Source organism: Colias eurytheme, chromosome 23, assembly GCF_061535395.1.
Source record: "Colias eurytheme isolate Ceu_HAF_F1 chromosome 23, ilColEury1 Martin Lab GWU primary, whole genome shotgun sequence".
NCBI classification, from domain to species: Eukaryota; Metazoa; Arthropoda; class Insecta; order Lepidoptera; family Pieridae; genus Colias; species Colias eurytheme.
The window spans coordinates 6076630-6094287 of NC_143002.1; the positions used below are offsets into that span (position 1 = coordinate 6076630).

A 17658-nucleotide genomic window follows, 5' to 3' on the forward strand; every position below is an offset into this window, starting at 1 on the left:
TGGTACAGTGAGGATACCAATATTCTTAAAGAGATCTCTTAGTGAGTCCCGAGCACGTAAATTATATATAGAGCGTATGGCTCTTTTCTGTAATATAAATATAGTTTCTATATCACGTGAAAACTAACGGTTCGATTTCGATGAAACTTGGTATAGGTAATTATTATACCTTATTATCCTGGGCAAATAATAGGATACTTTTTATCCCGGAAAAATACGTAGAAAAAAATAAATCTTAATTTTTCTTAATTTTTCCGCGCGGACGGAGTATTAAAATAATACGGTATCATTATATTTCCCGAACGCTTTGACTGTCGCAAGCCTATTATAATAAGACGTTACATTATCATCATAGACCATGTCCATTGACCAAGATTGAAAAATGTATTTAAATTTTGCTTTAATCTGAAACTCCAAATTTTTTTTTAACTTTCATATACTATAATTAAAATTTTGTTATACATATTTTGTTTGCCTTATAAAGCGTTATCGTGTTTATATTTGGGCTATAAATAAACTAGCGGCTCTAATAAATATATTATTTATTCGCAAATTATATTCCTGTATAGTAATATATGTACGAGGAAGGATAAATATTCTTTAATTACACTGTCATCGTTATAAAATACTAGCGGTCCGCCCCGGCTTCGCCCGTGGTACATATTTCGAAATAAAAAGTAGCCTATGTCCTTTCTCGGGTATCAAAATATCTCCATACCAAATTGCATGCAAATTGGTTCAGTAGTTTGGGCGTGATTGAGTAACAGACAGACAGACAGAGTTACTTTCGCATTTATAATATTAGTATGGATTAACACACTTATATTTAAAAAAAACAAATGAAATTTAATGTATAAAAACTATTAGTATGTTGTTCAATATCGTGTTGTATATTATACAAAAAAAAAATGATATTAATGCTATATATTACCACAATATTACGGTGCATATCTTTCATTTGGGTTTAAAAATGCTAATTATTATCCTATAATTACTAATAGTATAAATGCGAAAGTTTGTGAGGATGGATGTATGTGTATGTATGTATGTTAGTTCCTCTTTCTATTGAACCGATTACAATGAAATTAAGCACACATATAGATTATACAGGGCAAACCAGTTGACAGATATATACGTACTTAACACATAGGATAGGTTTTATCTCGAAAATCCCACGGTAACGGTGAAAGTTTTTTAGCCGCGTTCAGAGTTAAATTACAAGGTCGCATCATGGCAATACCGTCACGTCATGGAGTAAGGCGACGATTTTGGTATCTTTGAATCTTGCCTAAGAAGTGTCACTTCTGACACGTGTGCTCGACACACACGCTCTTTTTTAATAATAAAAATTTAAAATAAAAGTGAGTTTATTTTAAAACATCTAAAACATTTTTTTTAACTAGCTTTGAGGGATAAATAAAATAAATGAAAGTGGAATTAAATCTGGCTTGTTAAAAAAAACAATTGGCTGTCATTTGTCTACACAGGAAATAATACTGACTAGACATTATGGTACAGGGGAGATGGTCTGTTATCATCTCTGAAATGATGATGATGATGATTTACGTTACACAATTTTGTCCATTATGATTTGTTATTCGCTTGTACCTGGAACAAAAATACTTCATTGATTATTTAAATCTGCAAGACATACTATGTTCCACTATTAGATGTGTTCATCACCATTTCGTACATCAGTACTAACTGGTAGCTGTGCCCCGCGGTTTTACCCGCTTTGATCCGCTCCTGTTGATCTTAGCGTGATGATATTAAAATTATAGCCTAGTCTTTTTTTTATAAATCGGATCAGTAGTTCCTGAGATTAGCGCGTTCAAAAAACAAACAAACTCTTCAGCTTTATAATATTTGTAGGTATAGATAAAGAAAGATGTAACTTACTTTTCACAAGGGATGCAATGCCCCCACGGAGCTTTAACTTCCCTGGATGGACACGATTGCATATTTGCTATAAAACGTTGCATGACTTTCTTCTCAGGTTCAGTTGGAAACCCTTGCGTTTTCATATTATATACTTCTTGTATATATTTATCAACAGATTCATCACTAATTAATTTATGCTTAGGATATGACAATACTATATGAACCATAAGAAGTATTATTACTAATCGCTTCATGGTTACAGTAAGACTGATCAAACAACACAATTTTGTTCTATTTTACTTGCTTTTAGCATTATCGTATAAAAAAGTTGTTTCCAATAATTGGGAATATAATTAAAATGCCTTTTTTTGTACAAGGAAGGAAGGTATATTGTTTAATTACTGTAATCGTCAAATTTTTATAACACACTTATATATTTTAACAAATAAATATAGTTTAAAAAACTAAAAAACACGCTTTCAAGATAGATACCACTAAAAAGTAAAAAATAATTTGGAAAATCCAAAAGTGCACGCCTCATAATTTTTTTAATAATTATTTATTAATTATTATTTTTGTTTATTTAATAACAATTAAACCACATCGAATCAGACCCTGAAAAATGAAAGGGTTCTATTCCTGAGCATACTCAAGCGTAAGAGAAAAAAAAAGACTCGATTAGTAAAGTATTTCGGTCGGTATCGTGTTAACAAGAAAATCCTCCGCACATACAGACACACGGACGTCCAAGACAGAACTTTTTTAAACTGTTTTTTAACTAGTTTAAATAACAAAAATGACATCAAAAATATCATGAATGTTAAAAATAGTGTTTTTTCTTAATATGTGTGTGTATGTATTATCTTACAAGTGCAATGTATGATACATAAAGACATTTTAAGTTTGAAAAATCAGATGTTTTGCGCGAAGTGACAGTAGTACCCACCTCAACGCTTCGCTTATGAGGCGTGCAATAATTATTACTTTAGGAAATAATAACCAATAAATAGTATAATTCTGAAAACAGCGTGGGGTGTTTTCAAGAGTTGATTATACCTGGCATGTTTATTTAGCAAGCTAGTAATATTATAAACATGAAAGTTTGTAAGAATATATAATGTTTGTTACTCTTTCACGCAAAACAGCTGATCGGATCTTTATGAAATTTAGAACAGGGATAGAGAATTGTCTGGATTAGCACATAGGCTACTTTTTATCCAGTACCACGCGAGTGAACCCGCAAGCTAAAGCTAGTTACTTATAAATTGAATAAAAACCAATAATAGGTACTTTAATATATATTTATTATTCTTCAAAGGATGGTACAAAGTACTTTTGCTATCAAAACTTGGGTCTATTTTAACTCAACTCTTCTGTTCTTATTGGCAGTCTTTTCCAGCTTTTCCGAAAATCCTCATGTGTCTGGAAAGAAAATCAATGCTTTAAAAATATTCAAAAAACTGTATTACTTAGATATTATTAACGAGCACGATATTATTATGTGCAGTATGCACCGCGGTTTTCCTGTTGGAGTGCTCCGCAGTGCTCCTGTTGGTCTTAGCGTGATAGGAAAGCTATAGCCTTCCTCGATAAATGGGCTACCTAACACAGAAAGAATCTTTCAAATTGGACCAGTAGCTCCCGAGATGAGCGCGTTATAAAATTAGTATAGATTTATATTTGGCAATTGGCATAGATAACTCACTCATCGCATGAAATGCATTTGCCCCACGGTGACCTCGTGAATTTGTCAGGACAATTTGAGACGTTGTCGAGGAAATCATGGTCGGTATTATTATTTGTACTAATAAAGCCACCTTCATCGTAATCGTCATCTGTCTCTCTAGGTATACGTTTATATTCAACTTTGGCTTTTGGTCCAATGTCTACATATAAATAATCATATTTAAAATCTGCAATATCGTTAACTACATCATTATTTGTATAGTTGTCTTCTTTTACATAAATTCCTTCGATCGGTATAACTATATTAGAATTTTCTTCGAGTATTTTTGCAGAATTTGGATTTTTATTCGGATTTGTATTAACACGAACTGTTAACAGAACTAAACACGCGATATATCGATACATATTGCTATTATCAACTGACCTTATATTGCGTATAAATGAATGTTGATAATTATTCAATTATATTAATTACAGAATGCAAGTATACCTAGTATATACATTATGCAGATCATAGACTATAGTTGTATAAATATTATGATAAATAATCCATACTAATATTATAAATGCGAAAGTAACTCTGTCTGTCTGTTACTCAATCACGCCTAAACTACTGAACCAATTTTCATGAAATTTGGTATGGAGATATTTTGATACCCGAGAAAGGACATAGGCTACTTTTTATCCCGGGAAAATGACGCAATCCAGGAAATCCCACGGGAACGGGAACTATGCGGGTTTTTCTTTGACTGAGCGGGCGAAGCCGCGGGCGGAAAGCTAGTATTATATATACTGACTGTCTTAAATCTAGGTAACATTAGCATATGATTATTATATATCATTTCCATAAAAAAAAAACTTAAGGGGTGTCAAGGGACAACTGGATGGAACGAAGTTTTAAGTAGGAGAGAGACAGACAGAGAAAAACGCGCACGCCACACGGCTTACAACTACAGCAAAAAGTGTTGATACAACTTTTCGTCTCCGTCATAGAGGGAGAATGAACATTACATACAGTACATTCTCCCTCTACGGTCTCCGTCTAGCCCCCTTTCGCAACGCGCGATAAGGAATTTCGTTCCGAAAAAATTGAGCCTAAATTATTGAAACAATGTTGTTTGATTAAAGTTGCCTAGCCCAATATAAAGCTTTTTGTTATATTTCAAAAGATCTAGTAACTAGAAAATATCTGGAATATCATATAAATATTGCTCATAATAAGTACAGTCTTGAAAAAACTAAAAAGTATCTTTTAATTAAATAAACTCATGATTTACGTGAAATTGCTGTATTGTCACTGATCTTTAACACTAAACATAAAAGTACAACGATTGAATTAAATCTGTCCTTTTCAAGAGACAAAATCGAGTCAAGTCGAGTTGAACGGATTCGATTACATACAAACATACAGGCAGATAGGTGATGAAAGTATTTAAATAAAAATTCTAAAGTTATAAATCTTAGTGCACACTAGTGGTGGCCCATTGCTCGTTATTCGAGTTTCGACGACAACTATAAAGATCTAAGTCACAATCTACAGGTATGTGAATATCCTTACGATTCTCATAAACAAGCCTAAAAGTGTGCGTGAGCTCTTTCGAACGTGTTGTATGAAGTTTCCCTACTGGTTGTATCTGTATTTGATCATACAGATCGAAGTGTGTGTGTCTAAACTCTAAGTTAAGTCAAAACTGGAGTTGAATTCATACTATATGATATAGATTTATGCTGTGTTCGTTAAAATACCACACACTAAACAGAGTATTAACGAGGATAAAGCCTGCTAGGTAACAGATCACAAAATTTATTTGTTGAAATTTCGTATATGGAACTTTAAGCAGGAAATTAGGAAGTCAATTTTAATATTTCAAATAAAATGTACTTAGAAAATTAAAATTACAATAATATATATTCACATTCATTCAAATTTAACACGCTATTTCCTGTTTTAATATTAGGAACATGGCACCGTACAGTCATATGCGTTGTTTTTTTAAATATGATTATACAAATACTTCTCGCGATGATACTCCCATATCGACTGGATTCGATTAATACTATTAAAGCATTATTAAAGATACTTTTTAAAGATATATTAAATAAAACGGTCTAATTATATTTCCCGAACACTTTGACTATCGCTTGGTATATAATAAGTAACATTATGGTCATCAACATCTCCATTGACAAAGATTGAAAAATGTATTTTAATCTTGCTCTAATCTCGAACTCCAGAATTAACTCAATTCGGAGACCCCAATAGATATTCCACATTGCCATACTTTTTACGAATGACACTTTTATTCGTTTTCACTAAGGCCATTCTCCCATTGCGATACGCACAGGCGATTCAAGTATCCTGCAAGTCTCGGAGACTAGTCGCCGCGGAATATCTCACATACATTGTACCGGTAGCGTAGTGTGCGAGCCTACATACAATTATATATGTGAGATACTCCGCGGCGACTAGTCTCCGAGAACTTGCAGGATACTTGAATCGCCTGTGCGTATCGCAATGGGAGAATGGCCTAAGACAATTCTTTCATACACTATAATTAGATACATACAGGGTGTCCCACTGTTGGTATACTAAGCTCAAAGGAGGTTATAGTTTTGCATACGCTGAGTACGTAAAAAATACTTATAAAATTCCAGACGCAGTTTTTTTTTTCAAATAGATGAATTCTTAAAACTCTATGTGTACACCCATAACAAGCAACCCGCCCAGCTTTGCTACCAGCACGTGACCTATCGTTTAAGATTATGTTTCATAGACCAAATGCTCACATAAGCGAAGCGGTATATGCCGACTGCGCGAAGCTAGAGAAGAAAACATGGATTTTCAGGAAAAAATTTTGAAAAAATTTTTGATATAATTTAGTTTAAGTATTTTTTACGTGATCAGTGTATGCAAAACTACAAGTCCGTTCGCGCTTAGTATGCCAATAGTGGGACACCCTGTATATTATATTTAAATTTTTATTAAAGCCTTGACCCGGGGATCTCCCCGACCAGACAAAGTTAAGATACTTTTGTATGCGAAATAATATAATTTTTAGTACAAGAGCACAAATGATTTTGAATAAAATATATTATAATAGTTATTTTTTTCACAAACACATAATTTGTTACAGAGAAATCTACAATATAATATGAATTATATTATGTATTATATTATGTATATTAAGATAATGATTAAATTTTTTTTTATAAATTGTTGAATTTCTGAATTACTCGCGGAAAACGAAAATTGATAAAGTTTGAACGGACAAATGAGAAAGTATAAGTAAAATAATAATATATTGTTATGTATTTATACATAAAAGATATGATTGCAATTTACTTAAATTGCACAATAATCTAAATATTCCTACTAAATACGGTCATGGATTAATCAATTTGCCCGATAAATATGATGTTTAGTAATCGGGTAAAGAAAACGATTCAATTTTAACCCCAGGCTCTCGTACTATGCGGAAAGAACGGGTTATCAATGAGCCGGTTCTGTTAACCTTTTGCCTTTATATCCTTGAAGAATTGCTACTATTTCAATATATACGTTTTCGAACAAAACACACGAAGTCGAAACGTAACCTGTATCTCCTACGATGGCCGTGAATAAATTATTAAGAATGTACAAATAACCGGATTCATAAAAGAGTAGGTATAAACAAACCGATGGGCAGACAGTCGTCGTCGCGAATATGAAGGAATACATCGTATGGGCACTCATTTTGAGCGCTGTCCTAGCGCTAGGCAACGATAAGCCTGATGTCAAAGGATTTTTGCTTGGTTTAAGTGGCAGGGCAGATGATCTGACTCTAATGGATTTCGATGCTGAAGAAGGAACTCGTTTTAAGCGGTCTGATGATGATTACTCTGATGAAGGAGGTTTTGTGCCGAAGCAGGGACATGGGAACGACGATGATTTTATCGCAAATATACAGTCGTGTGCTAGTGGTTACGCAAGAGCCCCGTGGGGTAAATGCATCAGTTGTACTGAGTAAGTTTTATTTAATTTTAAATAGATTATTGTTATCGTGAATAGTATCGGTATAATGTATCTTATATCATACGTGATACATAGCTCTTTCCTGTAAATAAGTTATTTCAATTAAAATTAAAACTTGTTAAGTAGAGTCATTCCCCATATATATCTTTCTTCCTACCTTTTTCACACTGTTTATGTATTGTTTAGTTTCATATGCTGTTGTCGGAGGCTCTATTAATGTAAAATATATAAAGTCATCCACAATAAATATAATATTCGGATAGCGTATCTATTGTAAATGTTACAAACATAATTATTATGTACATAGTTACTTATCTATCATTGTCTTGATAGTTTTCCTTTTTAAAAAGTCTACAGTTGTTTTTCAAAATTATACCAAAATATATTGTTAATATTTTTTTTTATGAACATTGATATAATATTTTTCGGCATAACACGTCGCGCGTTTAAGTTCGGTTTGAAAAAATATCAAATTTTAATTGATTGACTGCTGAAAATCAGCGTTGCGAATGTGTCAAAACATCAGCATTTGCTGAGTTGGTTTATTTTTCATTACTGACTTCGAACTTTAATATAATAATAAATTTTCACAATAGTAGTATAAAGTTTATTGCGTTTATATGTATACTAGCTTCCGCCCACGACTTTGTACGTGCATGCCCGTTTTTCCTCGTTCCCGCAAGAATTTCGGGAATCCTTTCTTAGCGGATGCCTACGTCCTAACATCTACCTGTATGCCAAATTTCAGCCCGATACGTCCAGTGGTTTGGGCTGTGCGTTGATAGATCACTATATCAGTCACCTTTGAGTTTTATATATATACTAGCGGTCCGCCCCGGCTTCGCCCGTGGTACATATGAATAATAGATGTTGGCCGATTCTCAGACTTACCCGATATGCACAGAAAATTTCATGAGAATCGGTCCACCCGTTTCGGAGGAGTATGCAGACTAACATTGTGACACGAGAATTTTATATATATAGAGATGTATAGATTATTATTGTTCTTCTATAATTAATTCTCTCCTTCTTATCACATTTTAAACTATGGGGAATCATCAGAATTGTATTACTTTTAGGCTTTCGTCTCATGCACATATTTTTGATATATTAATTTATTCAAAATTATGGAAATTCATGATCCTTCTTATCTGTACAGAAGGAGAAAGTTTTAATAGAACAAAATAAAAGATCGCAAATTTTTAATTTTCTTTATTATATTATTTGTTGTTATTAATCTGTTATTAATAAAGGATTTTTATTTGTTTTCAGCTATGTGAAAAAGTTCCGCGTTCAATGCCCTACATCCTAAAGACTCCTCTTATATTTATAAAACTTATAAGTATAAACATTAAACATGGATCAATATATTTGAACAATTTATTGTAATTATAACGACCTTATTTTTTTTTTGTTTAAGTATCTGGTTAAATATTTCAAAAACGTTTAGATCTATGATCTAAAGTAAATTAATTTATGTATTCGTTTTCAAATTGGATAAAACCTATACATATTAGGTGCCTACTAAGATTCTAGTCTACAATTTTTCTATAAAATATAATAACTGTAATATTTTTTGAGCAATATCAGTAACCTTTATTTTTTTCTTGTTGTTGGATTGGATGAATTAACTCTGACGTCATAATGTGACCTAAGAAAATATATTTTATGAAAATTAGTTTAAAATGAATGGATCTCGGAACAAATAAAAAAATTGGCTGTCTGTAAAGTCGGTTTACTGATGATAGTTGAACGTGACAACGTCTTAAGGCCGATTGTGCTTCTTTGTCGCTCGTTCCGCGCTCTCGCTTACACTGCAAGCCTTACAAGGAACGCCTCAGAGCGAGGTAACGCCGCATGAGTCATGTTTTTTCGTGCGTGAAGCTGGCTCTATCAAATTATAAGACGTTGTCACGTCAAAAATACTCATACGACGCATTCACAATCTCCTACTTTTGATATCGGTTGATAAAATTTGTTTAAATTTAAATTACCGCCTTCCCTAAAGGTTTCTTTTCCACATGTGCGAGGTTGTGTAGCGAGGAATGTGTTTATAAATAACCAATAGCATGGCTTCAAACGCTATACGTTTAAACTTCAAACTAAATGAAGCGATATGATTGGTTCTCACAAACACATTCCTCGCTACACATCCATTATTATTGGTGGAAAAGCAAACTAAGCATTGTCTGATTTTTTAATTATTATGTAATATTTATTGTATCGCCTCCAACTCGTAAATATATGAACATATTATATCTTGTAAAAAGCATCCTATTTCAGAGATTGTAATTTTGTTATCATAATTATACTCTTGTTATAAGAAGTGCGCTCCGTTTTATGTATCTACTTTTATTATGTTGGAAAATTATTAAATAAATATGAAAATGTTGACTATTTTCTTTCCATAACCCTCCATAACTCTTTCCTTTTTCAATCTCCTCAATTTAACTCATCATCCTCATTTTTGATCACCAATGATATAAATAAATAAAAATTCTTTATTGACAATAGAATACAACATTTTGAAATACTGAAGTCTCTGACTCCCAAACTAGGTAAAAACCTGTATGTCAGGAGTCAGATATAACTGCTTAGTACTACTTTTATATTTCGTCTACTCTGATATTAATGCCCTTACTCCTCTTAAAAAGCTTACAATACTTTCACAAAGACCTAAGCTTTGTGTACTTGGGTTTGTTACCATCACACCTGCTAAAAAAGCCTTAAAATTATTCTTCAAACTGAAACGAACATTAGTCAATTAGAACTCTTCTAGAAGCACTTTTAATTCGTCATAACTTAATAAGTTAATACGATAAGACACACTTTCACTGCTAAAAGACAGCACCGATTATATATTTGGAATATTCATAGTTGAAAACTCAGAGTCAAATACGGGCTACTTTTTTTCAAGATTTACCAGTAGGTAAAGGTACAAAATAGGAACTAATGTAAAGTAGTTGCAGAAGGTATATATACAGGGTGTCCCACTGTTGGTATACTAAGCTCAAAGGAGGTTATAGTTTTGCATACGCTGAGTTCGTAAAAAATACGTATAAAATTCCAGACGCATTTTTTTATTCAAATAGATGAATTCTTAAAACTCTATTTGTACACCCATAACAAGCAACCTGCCCAACTTTACCACCAGCACGTGAGCTATCGTTTAAGATTATGTTTTCATAGACAATATGCTGGCTGCGCGAAGATAGAGAAGAAAACATGGATTTTCAGAAAAAATTCAGCAAACAATTTTTAACGTAGTTTTGTTGTTTAAGTATTTTTTACGTGATCAGTGTAAGCTAAACTACAAGTCTCTTCGCGTTTAGTATACCAATAGTGGGACACCCTGTATAGTGAAATTAATATAACAATATAAACAAAAACCATATTATTTACGTATTCGTAATAAAGGTAGCCTTGCTAAATTTTCATTAATGTCAGAATGTCTGCTTTCTTGCTAAAGCTTGTAAGAATTATCCTTTGTGTGAAGTAATTTTGAGACGGCAAGGGTTTTGTGATTCGCTTGCGTTATTTAAGTTAATTTATAAAAAAAATGAAAATATACAAGGGTAGATTTAAATTATGAATGAAATGAAAAGTCTTTTGATGATAGAATTACCTACTACAATTTTTATATAACCTTATGGTGACTTTTGACCTCGAATAACTTCTAACCTGGTAATCCCTGGTATAGGACGATGGGGAATTTTTTAAATGTAAAATAATCTAACAACACAATTAATTCATTTTATTGTACGGGACATAATAGAAAATATTTTCGGTTTCATTAGCCACTTAATTCGGCAGTTAATTTTCATATTCACCCAGAATAAACTGAAGTACTTAGTCGCTAAAATGCAAATTGACACAAATTTTAGGCCACAGCAAGATTAAATGATTAAAAATAATTTAATAGCCGGAATGTAGATTTTTTATCTTCATACATTTTGTTGACATTTTCTCTCTTCACGAAACACGGTCAATTAAAACGAGAAAAATGATACTTCAAGGCAAAAGTCGGTCGAGTATGAATTCATTGCATAGTTAAATGTAATTGACTGGAGATTTTTTTGAACGCGATAGAATTAAAAAAGTGAAGCGAGTTTTGAAACCACGTCTCTATATCTGACTGAAGTCTAATTTGTTTAGATATATTAGTGATTTCATAGCATAAAATTAATAACAAAAAATAGCATCCAATACACACGGAAATTGAAAGAATCTGTGGAGTTTCAAACTCAAACTCAAACTCAAACATTTATTCATTCAATTAGACTTCTTATAGAAGCACTTTTGAAACGTCATTACATATTTTAAAATTTACCACCGATTCGGAAAGCAGTATCTACGGAGAAGAACCGGCAAGAAACTCCATAGTTGCTCTTTTAAATCATGTCAGTTTTACAATTTTACAAAATACATATGTAACATCATATATTATAATAACATGACAAAGAACTGTCCTGTGGTTTTTTCGCGACAACCCTCCATGGGTTTTTATCGTCCATATATTCCTGAATACTGTAGTACGCTCTCTGAACTAGTACATTTTTTATATAAGTTTTAAATTTAGAACTACTGAACTCTTTAATATTATGAGGAATTCTATTGTAAAAGCGTATACCTTGACCCATAAATGAATTTTTAACTTTAGCTAATCGGAAAAATGGCATTTCAATTCTATTTCTGTTCCTTGTGCCATAACAGTGTCTATCTCCTACTCTTGTGTGTAAGTCGGCGTTTTTGTGTACATGCTGTTCATAGTTGTTGTTGTTTATGTTAATTTTGATTGAAATACAATATCATCTGCATCAAGCCTAAGGATACTTTTCCACCAATAATGTGCGAGGATGTGTAGCCACATAGAAATCTAAATGACAAGTTATTTAGATTTCTATGTGTAGCCAGGAATGTATTTGTAATTAACTAATAGTATTATTGAGATTTTCAGACGCTAAATGCTTCAATCTTCAATAAATGAAACGATATGTTCGGTTCTTTACAAACACATTCCTCGATACACATCCTCGCATATTATTGATGAAAAAGCACCCTAATATCGTAGTAATACGTAAATTTACCAAAATATCCAATATTCCTCAGTAATTTTATTTCATTGTTACAGAACATGACGTCCTTACACCATCACAACGTGTAACCTATGATCGCAATATCAGACTACAAGGCAATAGAGAATCAAGTGAAATGGAACGAGTCAAATCACACAGACACAGAATTATTCATCGAAAATGTGGAAAACGAAGAGCAGAACACAACAAACTATATTTACCACGTTATAAGAAATATAGATAAAGACAGGACGAACTGTAGTCATAGTAATGTAACAGATGAAGCGTGTAGTGTAACTGAATATGAGGCTTTTGAAGCTGCTGTTGTTATTATACTGTGTGTTTTAATAGTGATAACAGTGATAGGTAATACTTTGATAATATCAGCTGTAGTGACTACTAAGAGATTGAGGACTGTTACGAATTGCTTTGTTACTAGCTTGGCAGCGGCTGATCTGCTTGTGGGGATATTTGTAATGCCCCCGGCGATTGCTGTTCATATAAGAGGTAAGATTAAATGAATTAATAAAAACATTTATGGATTAAAAATAGAATAAGAAAAATTTGCTTAAAATAGCATTTTAATTTTCAATGAATCATAAAATTAACGCCTAACAGAGAAATAAAACATGCTGCAAATTTAAAATTTAAATTAGAATAAGATGTTATTTTAGGAAAGCGAACAATATGAATAAAATAAAAATGTGATTAATGAAATTCTTGAATAATAATTAACATATTTTTTCATATAAAAGAAATTGTATTCAAATTCTGCTTCGTAGGTACATTAAGTTTTAAAAATATCTGCGAGTTCTATAGGTTTGTGTTATTCTTCATATTCTTATAAATCGAGCAATATGAATTAAATTATACACAAAAATACAATTAGCTTACAATGAAGCTGAATATTACATAATAACCCATTAATCGACTGTATCAATTTCAAATGAAAGTTGATTAGCTTTGTAAATCGTAAATCAGTTATACAGCGGTATGACATTCGGGCCATTGGAGTATCAACCATTAGGTAGTACTTGATACTTCAGTCTTTTGAAAATGTGATTGATAGCCATTTCAAAGCCTTCACGTTTCATTAACTACGCTTTTCACCTCACCAAATTGAATCAACGTATAATGGTTATTTAATGCTTTTCTACAATGAGAATTATGTTTTGAGGCCTGTCAATGAACTCCGAGTTTTTGGCGAGATTGAAAATTTTTTGTAAATTGTCGTTTTTTAGGGATTTGTATAGAAATGTAAAGAGCCTCGATAATCTACTTGTTAAATGAAGTATAAATGATAAGTAGATTATTCAAAACCCTGAATTTTTTTGCTAAAATGTTTCGGGATGATCAGGTTAGACCAATTTTATAAATCGATAATACAATTTACTCGCTACCTGCATCTTATAAGTTGAAGAATGGCGTTACGTTGTGGTGATGCCATAATCTGAACACTATAAAACCAATTTTAATAAAATGTCGCGTAAGAGTAATTTGGTTCAGTTTCATAAATCCATCTTTAAAATTATAAAAGTATAAATTCTTTACGTATACATCTTAAACTAGGTTATTATTCTAGGTAAATGGGAGCTTGGTTGGATTCTCTGTGACATCTGGATTAGCTTGGACATTCTATTGTGTACTGCATCCATTCTATCCCTTTGCGCTATCAGCATTGACAGATATTTGGCAGTGACCAGACCCTTAACTTACTCTCGACGACGGAGGTCGAAAAAGCTGGCCCTAACTATGATATTTTTTGTTTGGATCTCGGCTGGTGCTATCACGTGTCCACCTATGTTTGGATGGTTCGTATAGTTTTACTTATACCTACTCGTATAATTTTACTGTAATAGGAGTGTTAGTTATTTTTCTGATTTTTTATTGCCGTGATTATATAGAACAGTTTAATGATTATTATGTTTAAATCAACTTTGAAATGAAATTTTAATAAGGAATTGTTTTTAGTTTTTAAAGGTAGTTATTATTTTTTGTTTACTTACTTAAAAAGCTTACCCAAATCCATATAATATATGTCCTATAGAACTAGATATGAATAGTTTTAGCTGCATTTGGGCTTACATTATTTTTGGAAATCAATATAATCTTAGAGATAATAATATGAAAATTACAAACTTATACTTCTGTAATAACATTTATCTAAAAGCTTTCCTTATTTTAGGTATGAGCCAGATCACAATCAAGGTGGAGTGTGCAGATACAACCAAAATCCAGGATATGTTGTTTTCTCAGCGATGGGGTCGTTCTTTCTACCAATGATTGTCATGGTGTACGTGTATGCTAGGATATCCTGTGTGGTTGCTAGGCGACATCAGCAATTGGCCAGCACAGCCAGCAAATGTAATAAAGTAAGTTATTATTTATATGGGGAACTATTTAGTATTTTCTTCATAGAAATGGTGTTTAGTGAGATTTAAGGATACCATTTGCTATGTAGAGACGGTTGTTTGGAGGATATAAAAATATGGTCTCAAATAGTTTATAAGTTTTTTTCTTCAGTGTCTTATTTCTTAGAATTATAAAGTAATTTGTTATGTTGCGTATAAAATATATGAGTTACGATAATTAAAGATGTTAAAAAAAGATAAAAGTATATCAATAGATGATCTTCATAACTCGAAGCATAAATTAAAAAGATATCAGATCCGGAAAAATAGCAGAATTTACACTTTTCCTAGATATACTAAGGTATGCACATTGCACATTTTAAAATACCTAGTTAAAAGCTCAATTCCGTGTTAGAACTGAAATGGCTCGAATTTTTAACGACTAAACTTGATAGCTCTTTTCCGAGCAACAATACATTTTTAGAATTCCCAAAATTGCCCGCTAGCCATTTATTATTGAAAGAACCATCAGTTTTTCACGTGAATTGGATAGAGATTTAAATTCCGTTAAAACTTTGATGTTTAAAATATTTATTTGTAAACTGTTGAATTTAAACGTTGCTATTATCATTTATCCCGATTATTTGAAATACGATAATTTACTAATAAATCATTTTAAACTTGGAAAAAGACTTTTGGAAGTGAAACTTCTGTAGGCGCGTTGAAAGTAAATTTCAAGATCGCGTCATGGCAATACCGTCACGTCATGGAGTGAGGAGACGATTTTGTTATCTTCGAATCTTGCCAAAGGAATTTCACTTCTGACACGTGTGCTCGGCAAACACGCTCTTTTTATGCATTATGTAGAGCTATCAATTTTAAATGGATCTCAGATATAATATTATTCTTTACATACCTATATATACCTCCAGTCGATCCCGTAAGGTCAGTATAACGTCTGGACATGGCAGGTCAATTACGTATCCGTAAAAAATTGATCAGTGAATGGATGTGAAATGTCTGAAAGGTTGATACAGTGATACCGTTACGAGTACATATAGATTACAATTTAACAGACATATCGGCACTTTTTATGATTTTAAGATACATAAATTTGTATTAAAATATAACCTTTTATGACCTGTATTACTTATTCTTATATTCATAGTAAATTTTTGTTACAGAAAGGAAACCTATCCTGCATTCGTACAGAATCCGACTCCGGTTCTGACAAACTTTCCTTACGTCAGAACGCGTCAAAACAAACGTCAAAAAGCTCAACCCAACAGAGCCAGACCTCCCAACAAGAGCAGAGATGTCCATGCTGCTTCAGAACCGAAAAACGAAGACAGTCTAAAAACTACAAATCCAAAGAAAGAGAATCAAGATTCTCAAACGACGTGACCTTTAAAGCCAATTTTAAATATCGGAATTCAGGTCGGCATAGAACGCATTCAGTCAAAGACCACATAGAGAATAATAGAGTATCATCGTTGAGGCGAGAGACGAAAACTGCTCAAACTTTGAGTCTAGTGGTAGGGGGTTTTGTGGCCTGTTGGCTGCCGTTCTTCTTATACTATTTGCTGACCCCGTTCATACCAAATGGTTACGTCAATCCCGTATTGATGTATGTACTGACGTGGCTGGGTTGGTTCAATTCCGCGATCAATCCATTTATCTACGCGTTCTATTCTCCCGACTTTAGATTGGCGTTTTGGAGGCTGACTATTAAAAAATGTAAACGGAATAAGCATTAAGGTACTGGTCATATTTGGGACAAGAATGAAATTTTTAAACTTATAAAAATTTTGAACTTTTTGACTTTTTGTTTTCATTCGTGATAACAGTTAATTAAAGACAGGGCTTTATGTATATTAAGCAAGCTTTCTATTGTAATGAACTTTTTCCATGTAGGTATTCGAGTTCCAACAATTTGGAATTTAATTCAGTGTTCTTTTACGTTAATTTAAGGCTATGCTTATTATTTTTTGCAATTTTTTTATTCAATTGATCTCAATTCTCATGCATACATAATTGGGAATTATAGTATTACAATGAACTGCAATAATTTAACAATCAAGCTTCATTATCAAAACTTTGAATTGATCATTAACTTCAATTAATGATCTCTATTGTCTTTTACCGCCGCCTCCTTGGTGCAGTGGTTGACGCGTGAGCGTAGAACTGAGGGGTTCTGGGTTCGATATCCGGTGGAGACGAAGAAAAAAATGTCTTGGTCTGGCAGAACACGGAAGGCTGATCCCCTATTTGTCCCTAAAGAAAATCGATCAGTGAAACAGATGTATGCGTAATGCATCTGCCCCACCCCAGTATGGGACACGGGACTTCACTAATTGTGTTATCTGCATAATTATATTGTGAATTTTATGACCATGAATAAAGCTATTTCATTCTTGTCCATTCATAATATATAGAACATTTAATAAATCTATTATAATCACGATGTGTATAAAAATCGATGTAAAGAATAAGTTCTCAACAAAATCCATTGACGCTTTTCTTTAGGGAATTTTAGTTTGTAGGATTTCTAATCTTTAATGTAATTAATATTATTAATACTGTTAAATACATTATGGTATAATGTATACATCATAACATCAGTTTAAGTTTTGTAAATAAATTAAGATTATGA

The 17658-nt window shown here is 32.4% G+C and overlaps 2 protein-coding genes across 2 annotated transcripts; both read left to right on the forward strand.

Moving 5' to 3' along the window:
• The first annotated feature begins 7237 nt into the window (after positions 1–7237).
• On the forward strand, positions 7238–9080 carry LOC149898335 (uncharacterized). The gene is made up of 2 exons (XM_090115366.1): positions 7238–7570; positions 8852–9080. The coding sequence occupies exons 1-2, from the start codon at positions 7272–7274 to the stop codon at positions 8889–8891; spliced, it is 339 nt and encodes a 112-aa protein (XP_089971492.1). The 5' UTR covers positions 7238–7271; the 3' UTR covers positions 8892–9080.
• A 3636-nt stretch (positions 9081–12716) lies between these two features.
• On the forward strand, positions 12717–16948 carry LOC149898336 (putative G protein-coupled receptor No18). The gene is made up of 4 exons (XM_090115579.1): positions 12717–13161; positions 14237–14465; positions 14840–15026; positions 16190–16948. Exons 1-4 carry the CDS (start codon positions 12747–12749, stop codon positions 16760–16762), a joined length of 1404 nt encoding a protein of 467 aa, XP_089971705.1. The 5' UTR covers positions 12717–12746; the 3' UTR covers positions 16763–16948.
• Positions 16949–17658: the final 710 nt, after the last annotated feature.